Genomic DNA, 15068 nt, shown 5'->3' with positions numbered 1-15068 from the left:
TTCTTCAACCCTCATTCATAGTAAATCCATTCGTATTTCTTTGCTGATATAGGACGTAAATATAAATAAAATAAATTGGATATTACTTTTCATAATACATGTTCATTTACAGATCAGTTTCTTCTTTCAATCTTTTGCTCGATTTCAAAATTCAAAGTAATGAACACCCTCGCGTTGCGATACTTTAAAATTTTGCATGCACCGAGTTTCGTAAAATCGGAAATTTCGAATAGTGTCTAATAGAAACATTCTTGTGGATAGTATGTATATCATTCCCAAGAGCAACTTTTTATGTGACAATTATTATGTCAAAGTATAATGCAATACATACATATATAAGTACTTAGTTAAAATTCTTTTTTCCTCTATGAAGTGGTTAATGTTGAAAATGACAGCGTATTGCATTTAATAGTTTAACAAGTTTCACAAGAGTATCGCGAAAGAACAGTGCGCCGAACGAGTTGGTTATTTTGCTCGACAATCAAACCTAAACAAATTCAAGTGAAACACGTTCAGAAATCCGCTTTACTTAATTCTATTAAGTATCTTTCCAATATCTGCACAATTAAGTTAAATCTCAATTAAATACATGTTTCTGTTCCCTTTATAAAACTATGTTTACTTAACTACGTAGATCACATTCGAAGGAATATTAACGATTAATGTTACTTTCGAAGACTAACGTTCTTTTTAAAGACGAGACAATGAATGTCAATGAATGGAAAAAAATAATCCTAATAAGATTGAGCCTTCTGTCAAACAGCCACGCTGTTTGAGTCAGCAAGTACTGAGATCAACAATGTTGTAACACACTAAATTATATTACACGTCTCGTTCTCGATGATAATAACATGTAGTAATGCTTGTCATGCTACACTTCACAACGTTCAGAGTATAAGACTTGAAATTTGGCGCCCTAGGGCCCCGCTCGCGGCCCCGCGGTGGTGGCTTCTGGCGCTCCTTCGTCATATTTGTTTCGTTGTATGTAACAACTTCGGACGTGTGCAATGGAAGATGGCGGAGATGAAAGATGGTGAAAATTCTCGATCGGAATTAAATAGTGGATTTATCAAATAATAAAGAGAGCGAGGGATTGGAGGAACGGTAAGGAGGGAAAGAGAGGGAGAGTAGGATCGGAAAAAAGAATTAACACATAGGAGAATAAAGAAACAAAAAATAACTGGGGGAAAAGCGAAGATAACCTCTTCGGAGGGGCCTAGGTAAAGAATGGAGGAGGGAATATGCCCGCGGAGTGGGAGACATAAAGTACGAGATCTAAAAATCGGGACTCAGGAAGAGAATAAAGAGAGATTTGAAAGAGATTCTCTTTGAAAGAGGCAGAGGGAAGAAAAAACAAGAATAGGAAAAGAAGATAACATGAGAGATATAGTAGAAAATGAAAGACAAACTGGCCAATGGAAACACGACGAAATGGAACGAAAGAAAGACCCGAGAGAAAAGAGAAGAAGAAATGAAAATATTTGGACATGGCTAAATGAAGACAAACAACAGAAAGTAAAGAAAAAAATAAACAAAGAATTAGTAAAGAGAGTGAAATAGAGGGCACCACTTGACATGGAAGTGAGACAAGTAGCGACATCACATGCGCCGGAAGAAAAACCAATCAGTATAGAGACAAATCAAAGACAAGTGAATACGCAAGAAAGTGAGAATACGAATATAACGCAGGAAAAGAATGAAGGATATAAAAGAAAGCTGGAAAGTAATAAAGAAAAAAAAACAAAAAAGGGAAAGAAGACGAATCCAACCTTCATAAGGATAAAGGAAAGGACGAAAATCGTAAGAAGGAGAAAAGAGAAAATACGATCGGCAAGGTAAGAGGGATTGAGAACACGTGGGATGCAAAAGTAAATAGCGATTTGTATGAATGGGAATCAAATAAAGAAGAATATATCGTAACACTAGTACTAAATAAAAACAGGACAACATCTAGCAAAAAAAACAATCTTATTAGGATTTATAAAGTTCTACTAAATATAGGTACCCGATTTGAAGGTCTTAAGATGATTGGACATAACCACGCAGAGATAAAGTATAAGAACAGACAAGATGCAAATAAAATCTTGCTAGAAGGAAGACTAAAACCAGAAGACTACACCAACCTATATCCCTCAAAGGTGGAAAATGAGGAAGGGAGTGATACACGAGTGGGAGGATTGAATTATGGAGCTGGAGGATCAATTAATGCCTAACCAGGGAGTGTTTACGTTGGAAAGACTAAAAAAAAAAGAAGACGAAAAAACAGCAAATAATAAACATGGCAAATTCATTTCAAGAAGGCAAAGCTTATAAAATTCGCGACTTTGCTAAGCTACTGGGAGTGCTGACAGCAGCATGCCTTGCTGTAGCATACAGCTCCACGTTTTGCAAAAGACTAGAAAGACAGAAGTACTTGACATTAATGTTAAGTGATAATTACTGTGAAGGGAAAATCCTTATAAAGCATACCATGACAGAAGTGGTGGCAAAGGAATGCACTCTCTGACTGAGTGGGGAGCTTTCTATAATGGAGTAAGTACCCACGGTTTCTGGACTGAAAAAGAGAAGCGCTTCAGTATTAACTACCTGGAACTATTAGTGGCATTTTTTGCAATCAAGTGCTTTGCGTCTCATCTGGGTAACTCGAAGATACTATTGAGAATAGATAACACCTCCGCAATAGCTTATGTAAATAAAGCAGGGGGTGTACAATTCCCTCATCTAAGTGAACTATCCAGGAAAATTTGGAAATGGTGTGAGACGAAACTCTGGATTTTCGCGTCGTATATCGCTTCAGGAAAAAACGTCGAGGCCGATACAGCGTCAAGACTTTCCAACATAGATACGGAATGAGAATTAAATAACACAATTTTTAAGATAGTAAACAAAAAATTCGGCCCATTTACAATAGACCTGTTTGCTTCGAGACTAAATAAAAAATGTAACAGATTCTGCTCCAGATTTCCTCACACTGACGCCGCTGTCGTAGATGCATTTACTATGTCATGGAAAGGTGAAAGATTCTATGCGTTTCCTCCTTTCGCACTCATTTTGAGGATCTTACGAAAGATAATTATAAACAAAGCAGAAGGTGTGCTCGTCGTACCACTATGGCCAAACCAGCCATGGTACCGTCTATTGAATTCACTGTTAAATTCACCACCGCTGATATTTGAGTCAGATGAAAACATTTGACTATATCGATGCAGACAGAAAGTACATCCATTAGCATCCAAACTCTCGCTGGTGGCAGGGAATTTATACGGAGAGCTTTTCTGAAAGGCATCGACGAGGATTCAGTGGACACCGTGATAAACTCAATCAGCGAGTCAACCCTCAAGCAATACAAGAGTTCGCTCAAACTATGGGTTGAGTTTGCGTATAAAAAGAATATAGACGTTTTAAACTCAACCAGATCAGCAATTGCGCTCATATCGCTAAAAAAGATAGAAAAAGACGAACTCATCTCACGCTTTTTAAGACGTGTCTTTAAAACGAAGCCGAGTAAACCCAAGTATTCCAGCACTTGGGATAAAGCACCAGCCCTGGATTACCTAGAAAAGCTGCATCCATTAAGCAAACTAAACCACAAGCAAGTAGCCGGAAAAGTAGCAACTCTACTGGCTCTAGCGACGGCACATAGACTCCAAACACTAGCTTTAATACGAACAAATAATATCCTAGAATCGGATACGTGTATAAGGATTAAAATCCCGGACGTTATAAAGACTTCGAAACCGGGGCAATTTCAACCAGAACTGCTTCTACCTTTCTTTAAGAAGAAATCTAGTCTATGTGTATCCTCCACTGTCATAGAATACCTAGATTATACCAAAGAGTTTGGACCTAACAACAATGTAAGACTTCTAATATCCACGGTAAAACCTTATAAACACGTGTCTTCACAAACGATAGGACACTGGATAAAATCCTTGCTTACCAAGGCAGGAGTAGATACCAAGCATTTTTCGACATATTGTACTAGGCACGCGGCAGTATCCGTTGCATTTAATAAAGGCGTGAATGTATAGATACCATCCGCCGAACAGCCGGTTGGTCAGGGAGATCTCAAATGTTCGTTAAATTTTATAATAGGTCTATCCAAACTCCAAACGATGAGTTTGCGCGATCGGTAATACAAGAGAGACAATAACGTGTTAAGAACAGCAATGTACAAATAAAATAATATAAAACCATGAAACGCGAAGTTATCACAGGCGCTGAAGATGTTACACAGCACTGTTCGGCACAGGCTACATGTTATTATCATCGAGAACGAGTCGAAACTTCTCGTTCGTAGACGATCCATTCCCACCCATTCTGCGTAACAGCAAAGATGAACCCCTTGCTTTCTGCCCGGGATCATTGCTAAACCTTCTGTGAAAACTCCACTCCACATCTTTCTAAACAAAATATGACGAAGAGAACGCCAGAAGCCACCACCGCGGGACCGCGAGCGGGGCCCTAGGGCGCTAAGTTTCAAGTCTTATACTCTGAACGTTGTGAAGTGTAGCATGACAAGCATTACTACATGTTATTATCATCTTCAAACGAGACGTTTCATATAATTGCGAACGAACTTTGCCCGCCTTCGGCGGCTGCGTTTGATCGTTCAATTATATGTGTAAGAAGAAACTGTCTAATAAATTAAAAGTCTATCATTCCTGATCAGTGCGAACTTTGCGTCAATCTCGAAGGTGTACAACTGAAGGATTAAACCTGTAGGATCCATGGGAAAGGCAAGGCACTTGGGGACTTGCGTTCGATAAAATATGTCCAGATTTGAGTTGCGAAGCAAATCCCAGCGCCATAAAAACAATCTCTTGGTGTCCTCTCACTCATTTTCCTATGGATAAACTATTTATAAGGACGCCTGAAATTTCTGCTGTCAGCTATTCTAAACTCAACACATCCTCAAACATTTTGCGCTTTGCTCCTTTAAACGATAACATTTCTTAGGCAGTTTGCAACACTTCTTGGAAGTTTTGCTTTCTTCAATAAACCTTCTTCTCTCAGGCTTTTATTGTGGTCCTAGTCACGTTCTTACTCGTTTCTAACCGTGATTACATAACATCCATGAAGTAAGGGAGACCTCTCATTGGATCATAGAGTCCTTCACCTTTCACCTTTTCTATTCCTCTGTGTAAGAGACATTCCCCGTCCCATAAATACTCCTATTATTTATTTCTAAATAACTTTCATTACTGATCAAACGGCACGTATACACACAACGATTCAAAAATCTCTTACTGATCATGATTAAGTCTTCTCCTCAATTATCTAATCAATTTAGTTTTGTCTTTTCTCTTTGCTGTTAGCATTATCATTATTGGAATTATTTGGCTTAACATAGGGTAAAAGCTCTGGTCACCAAGCCTCTGTGTATCTTACGTCGAACTCTTGCAGCGATGGCAGACACTTCTTCAAGGATTCAAACGTTTGTACGGACAGCTTTGTGCTATTCAGGTTCAATTTTCTTAAGCTCGTCAATGCTGCGAACCAGAATACCAATGTCAAAGTTGTTTTACTAGAAGATTTCAACAACAATATACTTACAGGCCAAAGTAGAGATTCCTTTGTCAGAAACAGGGGTCTCGCAAAGATTTAAATCCTGTAATTTCTGCAGGTGCTCACTGATCATTTGTAGGCCAGCATCACCAAACTGTGTCGCCCATAGATTAAGACACGTTAAGGCTGGAAGCTTGATCAGCTGTTCGGCGCAGGCTGAAGTTACAGAGGTAAATGCCAGACTGAGATATTCGAGATTGCCAAGAGCTCTTCCGCCTAAGAGAAGAGCGACGTCAGCATCTGTCGCGCGAACTGGCAACGTCAATTTTCTGGGGCCGCCCTTCTGTTGCTATTTTGTACAGAAATTAGAAACAAATTCGAAATTACCTAGCAACAAAAGAATTTAATTTATTTACCCTAAAATTATGGAGATCCCTTTGATCAGGAGTTATTAACCCTTTCGCTACGGCGCAGCGGGCCGCACCGCCGTAACCCCGCCACTACACGGGATCCTGCTCCGAAAATTGTGCTTGGACAGTTTAGTTTTTTATGGATGCCAGATATATTCAGCTCTTGCGTCTACAGGTCCTTCAATGGATGCCGGATATATCCGGCGCTCGTATCAACAGGTCTTTCCTTGGATGCCGGATATATCCGGCGCTAGTAGCGAAAGGGTCAAAATACACGAACTGTGTAAATATGCGAATAAGAGCTATTGTGTTTCTATTAGTTATTAGAACAAATGACCAAAAGTTAAATTAGTGTGCTAAGATTTTCAGAGGTGGGTCGACTTTAAACTCTTCCTTTAAAGACTTCCCCTATACTTGTACTCGTCTGTAGACTTATCAGAGTGTTTACTCACCAATTCTTGCAAGTTCCTCTGCCTTAGACAAAGTGCAGTGTAACGACTCTTGCCTGACGCCGTCGATTCAAGTGCATTTACTATTTGCAGTCGAGTCTCTTCGCTTGGTAGCAAATGCCACTCCAACATCAAGCAGAGAGCATCTTGGGCAGCGTCACAACCTCTCACCGCCAAAAGTACGCAATCATCTCGCATCTGTTTCACCAGCGAGATAATGAACCTTTTCCGCCGGCAGCAGCAGGCCAATAAAGTTGTCAGCTGATGAAAAACACGCAAACATACAATATGTCACTCAGTATACATAAATGTATATAGAAAAAAGCGGAAACCAAAATCTATATAAAAAGATTACTAATTTCGACTTAATTTCGACTTAAATATTTGACTTTTGTTGTGTATATATTTTTACTCTGAAATTTAATAAGATACACGGTTTTCTGTAATTATTAAATGCAATTTAATTGTTATAAAATTAACTAATATCCTTAGTTGATTCATTCTAGGTAAGAAAATATTCATTCAAATCATAGACTAATAATTACCACTTCACCATAGATAAATACCATTTCACCAAATAATTCTCCATCATCAGGGCAAGTTGGACTGGATGGTGCAGCGATGTGAATCCAACCAGGCCGTAGCTCCCTGATTGGAAGCAGAACACGATGCACGATGCACCTTGAATCATTTGCTAAACGCTTCATCACGTGCATTAGTATTGACTCTTGGACCTCTTTCACAGCCAGAGCTTCCTCTGGAATTGGTACTGGATGCAACACAGCACCAAAACCTGGTCGCCAGTCAGCATACTCTGATCTGGGAAGAAATTAATAGTACAAATTTTTAGAGCTGTCAGCTCCTATCACTTTTTTTGCGACAGTATTTGAGGGAAAGAGGTTTTTGAATGTAATCAAGGATAAGTACTTACGCAATATTTAACACCAACAAGTAGCAATCTAATGGTGGTACAGTAGGTAGCTCATCCTTCGCTGGTAAGGTACGACGGGTCACTTCGAATCTGTAATTATTTATTGATTCACTTTTTACGCAAGATACGTAAAAGCATATTATTAACTAATTAACATATTCTTGACGCATTTCAGTCCGCAAGTATCTTAATAATAATGTTTAAAAAAGAAGTAAATAAGTTCGAACATGAACATGGGAAATGAAAGATGCAAATATTAAAATCAATAAAGAGTTTACTTATTTCAGTATATTGCCAGAGGAAACTGAATTCGCCATAAAAACGTCTCGACACAGACATCTTAAAGACGAGGGGACTAGGCAGTCAGGAACTGGATTTTTTTGTTGTTGCATTTTTCGAAAGTACCGCCCTTCCCGAGTAAAATGCCGTTTGGTTTATGTAAAAATTCGCAAAATTTAAGGATTTTACAGCCGAAAAGATCAAGCGCATCATAAACCGTTTCTGCGTGCACGCAGGTAAACTATTTCCTCTTCGTTTAGCAGTGATTGCGAAAAAACGGAGGTACAAATCGATTTGAAAAAAAATTCACATATGTGAAACATGTCTAGTTACGACCTGAACCTAAGTATAAGTCTGTGAAAACTTCTATTTTGACAAAAAAATAAATAAAATGGCTCTTCTCCCTGGCGAAAAATCACATTTCTTTAAAATTTGCCGTTTTACAACCGTTATACTTATCATTTGGATTCTTTTTTCTTTTTTAATAGGTTCAGGGCAGAATGGGGACCAGGACAAAGTATCAATTTCAGAGGATATTTCACGATTCAATTTCTTGCGGCCAGAAACACTGCAAAATTACAGCGGCTCCAAACAAAATGCCTACATATGAGGCAACTGTAGCACTGTCATACATTCGTATATATTATTCAAATAATTTTTTTTACTGTTTATAGTTTTAACAAACATTACCCAAAAAGTACTAGTCACAATTTGTATTCATCTCCTTGTAATTAATTCGCAAAAAATACTTAATTTTCGAGCGATCTGACTGCCTAGTCCCCTTTATAAGGTCGTCAGCCGTTCAGACCAAAAACAGATGTAAAATGGACGTCTTTAAGACGCCCAAAAGACGTCCTAAAGCCGGCCTGACCAAACACGGACGTACAGTTGACGTCTTTAAGACGTCTGTGCTACGTGGGTATGTATGTAAAACAAAGGTTGCGTTGGCAGGGGGACTTTCCAACTCAACCCATCACGCTTCCACTAACGCTACACTTTACGCATGGTGTCGCTCGTACGTTTTGTTCTAAGGGACCGTCCTTAAATTACGTAAGGGTAATTTTGGCGATCTCGTACCACCTCCCTCCCCCAGTATAAGAATTCGTAAGATTTGATATTGTAATCCCCTTCTTAAGTAATATTTTTCACATTGAACTGTTTCGGATATTAAAATTCTTTATAAAGGTTTATATAATTCATTTAACTCGGTTTCAGAAAATTTAAACTAAAACTATTTTTCTGGAACATTAATGATAGAATTTGTATTTATTGAAAATTAGATTAAAAAATATTACGTAAGACGCTGCCTGACCCCTCCCCCAAACCTTACGCAATTTAAGGACGACCCCTAAGCTAGGCATTTGAAAATGGAGAACTTCCAATCCGATTTTCTTGTAAAATGTTAAGCAGTACACTCCGTGCATTTAATGTATTAGGTCGCTGCAAAAGTTCGTTCGCTCACTGTTAGATGATGTTAGGTGTACGGAAATGTTTCTTTTTACTACCCCTACTTGTAGGTACATTTGCCAGAAAAGTGGCAAATGGTCGTAGATAGCCAAAGAAAATATTTTGATTGGAAAAACATGTAATACATTTTCACTTTTACTAAAGACTCTGGTTCAATAAAGCGAACGAACTTTTGCACCGATCAATATTACAGTATATGTACAGAATTTTAGGCAAACCGGTGACCCAAACCTCGCGCAGTTGCCTCGCAATAATGTTTTAACCAAGAAATAAGCTGTACCTATTAAAAATGGCAGCAACACAGACAGACACCAAATTAGGGAGCACCCTGGGGTGAGGACAATCACTTCCAGGCCCGTGAACAGAGGCGATATACTCTCTGACCGCCTGTTCTCCATCCTCGTTCGCGTACAATGCGGCAATGAAGACCTGGAGGAGCTTCCTCATCTCTGGCGACTTGCCAAAATCGACCGTGTGCTTCAGGCATCTCGTGATGGCCGGGCTCACGGCGGATACTAGGGACGATCGTGGATACTGTTCAGCGAACTTGACGAGGACTCTCGTGAGGCAAACTGGTAGAACAACTTTGTCCAGAAGAGGACACACCACGGAGAGCACAGCCTCCGCCCAATGTTTCCGGTCGTTTTGGTACTGAGATGTCTCCTCAGCCTTCTCTGGCTTCCCCGGCTCCTCCGAGTCCTCGAGAAGCTTCGCAACCGCCTCCAGCGGTGCTGCGGTCACCCTCTCGTCTTGGAGCGACGTCCACAGCGCAAAGTCCACCATCGACTTTAGCTCCCTCACGATTACCTCCTCTTGGGTGTTTAAGGATACCAGGTGCTGGTACTTGAAGATGCACCTCTGGAGGCCAGAAAGTAGAAAGGGATTGATACTCTGCGGAATCACTTGTTCCGTAGGCGTGGTTGAAGTTATGCGGCTCCTGAGGCTTCACGGGCGAAAGTAATTTCGGATAGTGGATAATTTACCTTCCAGAGTATCGAATGATACCATTGGTCCCTTGTGTAAGGATTGTTGGCTTGAAGGAGAAGAGAGCTGTCGGGCAGAACTATGCTCACGCAGTTCTTGTAAGTCGGATCCCATCTGGCGACGGCGTACTTCCGGATGTTCGACATGCTGTTGTATAGTATGGGCTGATGAAGAAATCCTGTAGGCTGGGCAAAAAGAGACGTTCTAAAATTCTTAAAAGGAAAACAAAAATTACAAATTATATTTCTGAAGATTCCAAAGATTTAGGGTCTCAGCCAACCCATCACCCCTCGTTCAGTTTTCGCCACTACGTTTTGGGAACAATGAAGACTGCTTTTGCGAGGCAAACTTACGGTTTAATTTGAATATCGAGTTCCTACGATAAATGAGATCCGCCTAGTTATAATAATCACGGAGTTCCAATAAAACGAACTACAGAGGAGCCCCTGATTATGTCGAGGATACAAGCAACTAACGCGATTCGTCATTCGCAAAGTTTCAAAATCCCGTGACCTTATGATCTCTTAAAACGAAGAGGAAAACGAATTGGCAATTTAGCTTGAAGTGGAATGACCTTCGCCGTACCTATAACGTTGTTCGATAACAGAAAAGGAAAACAAGCCGCAATAATGAATGCGAGTTAGCAAAATGGATGCTAGAGAACTTTCAGCTTAAACATATAATATAACAGTGTATTTGGATGTTTAGCAAAAATTTCGCGGCTCCATTCGCTTTGGCGAACATATACAGGATGCCCCAAAATCACTGCACCTAACTTTAAAGCTCTCCTTACGCCACTAACAATTAATCAAGCAAACGCCCGTTGTATCGAAAACGAGCCGAAATATCCGGTCCTCGTGGAAGAGATTCTCCCCAAAAGCGTCGGAATTCAACAGCGAGATCCGAGCGTTAAAATCCAATACTAGCAATCCCACCCTTATAAAACCATGTTCAGATGCTCGTTGATAACGTATCTCGCCAAAGCATGCTGTAACTCTTCGAACACCCTGTATACAGCTCGATATACATACAAAAAGCGCAGACAAAAGCGAAGTTGCCTGTGCGTGTGTTTCGTTTGCGTCAAAGCCGACCCTGAGTCCGCCTTGTGACCGTTTCGAATTACGTTTTTACAACGTGGCAAAAGGCCGTTCAATTTTTCTTTTTTTTTTTTGTGGTCATCAGGTGCGACAGCGTGTCCCACCTGGCGCTACTTTGTTCTTAAATGAAACATAGTGCATATCGATATTGACAAGTCGAGGTAGACTATTGTGTGGCGAACAAGAAGTCAAGGACGTCCGCAGACTTTTTTCCACGAGCAGAGGGGTGGGGGGGGGGGGCAACATAGAGAAACGATCAAGTCGACAGGCGACAATTGGTTGCTTATGTGAAGGAGTTTAATTAACGTTTTAAAATATATACTTTTTTAGTGCAAACTTAGTACTAAAATATTTTTTTACTAATAAAGATTAGTTTTTAAATATAAGAAATTTTTTCTCAAGCCGGGGGGGTGCCCCCTCCCTCCGCTGCGGACGCCCATGCAAGAAGCACCTACCACATTTGAAAAATAAATTCTATGCGGGGAAAAAATAAATTCTAATGCGGCGATCCAAATTTCGCTGTGGAAGTGAAACGCTTCGAAGAATAAATACTATGTACGAGGCTATTTTAGCATCGGTTTGAAGGGATCCTGTTGGAAGAACAGAGAGCCAATTTCTAGGCTTACGTGCGGTAGTAGATGAAAATTGTAATTTCACGCATACGTGGCGATGGGCGAGGAGCTAAAATAGAGTCTGAAATATTAACCCTTGGGTCGGCGGAGACCTTGACAACGCGTTGGATACAGGGTTCATTTTGCCCGGTAATGTCATTCACATACATCCCGCGATAAAGTTTTATATTGGAAACTGATCTTATAATCTAAAATACTTGTCCCCTTCCGGGGTAATACTAATAACAGGGGTGTAATAGCAGCTACCTATACACGTAGCTTATTTTTTTAATGTTGATAATGGATCCAAATGGACCCTGTTTCCTCCAGACGAGGATTGAGATTATAACAATTTTTTATAACAGTGGACTATTTAGACGCCTAAAGAACATTGATACACGAATATTAATACACCAGTGACTTTCATTATGAGTTTTCATTTATCAGGCCGCCAAGGACCAGTCGTTTTGGTCCACCAAGAAACCGCGAGGGTGTACCAAAGCTACAGAATCTCCTAGACGAGCCACTGATTTCTCCTCGCCGTTATCTCCAGTCCAGGCTAACCATCCCTTACTGCAGCAAACGGATTGAGCGCGATAAAAGGATAACTCCTATATATGTACCAAGAGCAACTTACTGTCTTAGAAGAGATGCAAGTGTCGTTTAGATAAAGATGATGCGTCTCCCATCTTCTGAGAAACTTGCTCGACAATATTTTCCTCACCAGGGTCTTTGAATGGTTGAGCAAGCACACCTGAATATCCCCTTCCTCAATCGGCTTGAACCGAGGCCCGACAGGCCCAGGACTGTGGCTGGAACTCGAGGATCCACTGGTGGGTGAGCACCCGGTGCTTTGTCTCTCCAAATTGGGACAAGATCTGGCAGCGGGCAGGCAGAACGAGGTATCCAAGCCTTCGGGCTTCAAAGTATCTATTCTGGAGCATTTCTCGCTTCCGAACGAGCTGCACGCATCGGCTGACGGCGATTCGCCGTTCGATCTCAGGTTGCTGCCGGAGGACAACTGAGGCGAGCTGGTGCTGGTCATCTCCTGGCGCATTGACCCGCCATTGACGCAGAGAAAATTGTAATAGGGCACCGTGGACGAGGATAAGCCAGCCGTGGATGGTCCTGCGGGGCTCAGAGGCAACGAGGAGCCCTCTTCTGTCTCGGTTTCTGTCTCCTGGTTGTACAGATGCTTTTCAGACTCGCTGAAGGTGTTCTGCAGCGAGGGTATATCGTTCTCGGAGGCGGCAGTCACTCTGCAGCTCCTCAGGCTGTCCTCAGGCTCCGCAGAGTCGATCAGAACCGACGGAGAGGACTTTGTGGATAGCGTCGCCGTGTCACTGATCTTGTAATCCTCCTGACGGTCTCTGGAGGATGCTGGAGAGGCGGTGTCCATCGAATCGCTGGCTGGCGACGGTGACGTAGATAGGAAACAGGCTTCCCTGTTGCTGGAGTTGGACTCGGTAGACCTAAGACGAAGGAGGAGCTTCCTGCATCGCCTGTTGCTGAAGGGTCTCCTCTTAGGAGACGACGACTTAGCGCTCTCATCGTTCTCCTCCAGAAGCTTCTTGTGATCGCTCGTTTCGCCCACCCCGTTTGCGATCACCGTGATCGAGTTAGGTGACACCAGAGAGTCCGAACCTGGCGACAGTGTTTCGGGGTCCAGGTAGTCCGCCTTGATGTCCGGAAGCGTCTCGGTGCTGCTGCAATCGGAGATCGATGGCTCCTGGTCGATGTACCTTATGGAGGATCCTGAACCCTCGCTGGTAGCCTCGGAGCCTCGTCTATTGTCGCACTTGGATGGGGATGAATTGCTCGACGGCAGTATCATGCTCATAGAGGAGGTCTTCGATTTGCTGGAGGACAGGGGTGACACCAGCACGCGGGAGGCGCGTGCGAATGGGCTTTGGAAGCAGAACATCCTACTGGCAATAGTCGAGCCTAGGCGGTAGACCTTTTTTCACCAGGTTACGCGTGTCCCTTCTGCTCGGTGACGGTTACTATGGCATCCCAGTGACCCAGTTCCTTCTACTCGACGGCGGGCACCTAACGAAAGCGGGCAAAACGGCCAGCAACAGCAGCAACGGTGCATCACAAGACAGATTACTTCGAATTCCTTCCTCACTGGCCTGATTTCAATCGTCCCGTTCCCGGAGCCTCTCGACGCGAGTCAATCAAGCTCCGTTGAATCTCGCTCGACCTAGAAACGGTCGTTCGCCTCTCCCCATTCACGCAGACCGATTCAATGGACAACGGAGAGCAACGTTATAACGAGCCTCCGCGCGCTGGGGCATTCTGACGCGTCCGAAAGGTCAAATTTCACTGTTCAATTTTTTCTTCACGCGCTGCAGAGGATCGTGACACATCTTGGCACGCAATCACTCGCTCCTGGCCCGCTCCAGGCCGCCGCGCCGGGTGTCAATCCGCACTTCCTACTGTCCGAGATGGAGCGCTCGAATCAAGTGGATCTCCACCGCACTTTTCCGCCTGAAAGAGACGCGCTGCAAGTGTCCCGACCGTATTAGAGGGCCAATGGTCTTCGCTTGGAGCTCGATGAAGCCTCGAACCCGTTGCTCCCGAGTCGATGAACGACCAAGCTGGAGAGAAGGAGAGGGAGAAGGGAAGAGAAAGAGGAAGACGTGACGCTTAAATGTCTGACACGATTATGAACGACCAGGTGGGGACGCTGGGGTGAAGAAAGGGAGAGGGCGTCGCGGCGCTCGGCGTCTCGCGGCCGATCAATGACTGCTCGCGAGTTCGCGCGGAATTATCGCGTTTCCTCGAGCTTCTCCCCCCCTCTGTCTCTCTCTCTCTTTCTCTCTCCCCCTCTCACTCTCTCTCTCTCTCCCCCTCTCACTCTCTCTCTCTCTCTCTCTCTCTCTCACTCCTCTCAGCCTCGTTCTTTCGCGCGTTGACTGAACCCAGGGCCCAGGAATTGAGAATAAATAAAATCGCTACGACGAAATTATACGTGATTCTTCCTTGCCTTCTTCCTGGGAACAAATAGAATGGGCAGAATTTTCCTGGCCGCTCTCGAGTTCGCTCGACGGGTTGCTATTTTTAAATTTTTTTTTTTTAGCGAGCAATAAATTCATCCGACTACAAGGTTCCCGAGGCAAGTGACAAAATTTCAACGAATTGGCCGATCAATTCTTGCAACAAGGAAGCGACGCTTCTGATGGAACCTTGCAGAATTTCTGAGGCGTGTGCACGCAAAGATGCTTTTCTTAGCTGCGACGCATCAAGTTTGGGGAATGGAGGTATCCTCTAAAAATGAAAATGAATTTATATTATTCGAAGCTCCTTAATCAAATATTTTAAGGAAGAAA

At 42.6% G+C, this 15068-nt stretch overlaps 2 protein-coding genes across 5 annotated transcripts; one reads left to right on the top strand and one right to left on the bottom strand.

The window, feature by feature from the left end:
- The first annotated feature begins 532 nt into the window (after window positions 1–532).
- On the top strand, window positions 533–4353 carry LOC143367607 (uncharacterized). 2 transcript variants are annotated; one of them, XM_076809591.1, is made up of 2 exons: window positions 533–1835; window positions 2002–4353. In XM_076809591.1, exon 2 carries the CDS (start codon window positions 3204–3206, stop codon window positions 4029–4031), a length of 828 nt encoding a protein of 275 aa, XP_076665706.1. In that variant the 5' UTR covers window positions 533–1835; window positions 2002–3203; the 3' UTR covers window positions 4032–4353. The 2 variants fall into 2 exon arrangements, with proteins under 2 accessions (XP_076665706.1, XP_076665713.1); XM_076809598.1 differs by having other exon boundaries at window positions 1987–4353.
- A 252-nt stretch (window positions 4354–4605) lies between these two features.
- Window positions 4606–15051, bottom strand: LOC143367541 (C-Maf-inducing protein). Of its 3 annotated transcripts, XR_013085047.1 has the most exons (9): window positions 12374–15051; window positions 10028–10240; window positions 9325–9902; window positions 7299–7388; window positions 6934–7186; window positions 6371–6628; window positions 5557–5857; window positions 5251–5492; window positions 4606–5174 (listed from the first exon to the last, which is right to left on the bottom strand). XR_013085047.1 is itself a non-coding variant. In XM_076809497.1 (8 exons), the coding sequence occupies exons 1-8, from the start codon at window positions 13658–13660 to the stop codon at window positions 5368–5370; spliced, it is 3105 nt and encodes a 1034-aa protein (XP_076665612.1). In that variant the 5' UTR covers window positions 13661–15051; the 3' UTR covers window positions 4606–5367. The 3 variants fall into 3 exon arrangements, 2 of the variants coding, with proteins under 2 accessions (XP_076665612.1, XP_076665624.1); XM_076809497.1 differs by having other exon boundaries at window positions 4606–5492; XM_076809509.1 differs by having other exon boundaries at window positions 4607–5492; window positions 10028–10213; window positions 12374–15049.
- Window positions 15052–15068: the final 17 nt, after the last annotated feature.

Source organism: Andrena cerasifolii, chromosome 1, assembly GCF_050908995.1.
Source record: "Andrena cerasifolii isolate SP2316 chromosome 1, iyAndCera1_principal, whole genome shotgun sequence".
Taxonomy (NCBI): domain Eukaryota; kingdom Metazoa; phylum Arthropoda; class Insecta; order Hymenoptera; family Andrenidae; genus Andrena; species Andrena cerasifolii.
This window is presented reverse-complemented; position numbering and strand designations above follow the sequence as displayed.

Coding starts and splice junctions, on each gene's coding strand:
- LOC143367541 (XM_076809497.1), bottom strand. CDS start 13,660: ATGTTCTGCTTCCAAAGCCCATTCGCACGCGCCTCCCGCGTGCTGGTG. Junction 6,629..6,933: donor GAGAATTATTTGGTGAAATG/GTATTTATCTAT, acceptor GTTTTTCATCAG/CTGACAACTTTATTGGCCTG. Junction 5,858..6,370: donor AGAGGAACTTGCAAGAATTG/GTGAGTAAACAC, acceptor TGTACAAAATAG/CAACAGAAGGGCGGCCCCAG.
- LOC143367607 (XM_076809591.1), top strand. CDS start 3,204: ATGCAGACAGAAAGTACATCCATTAGCATCCAAACTCTCGCTGGTGGC.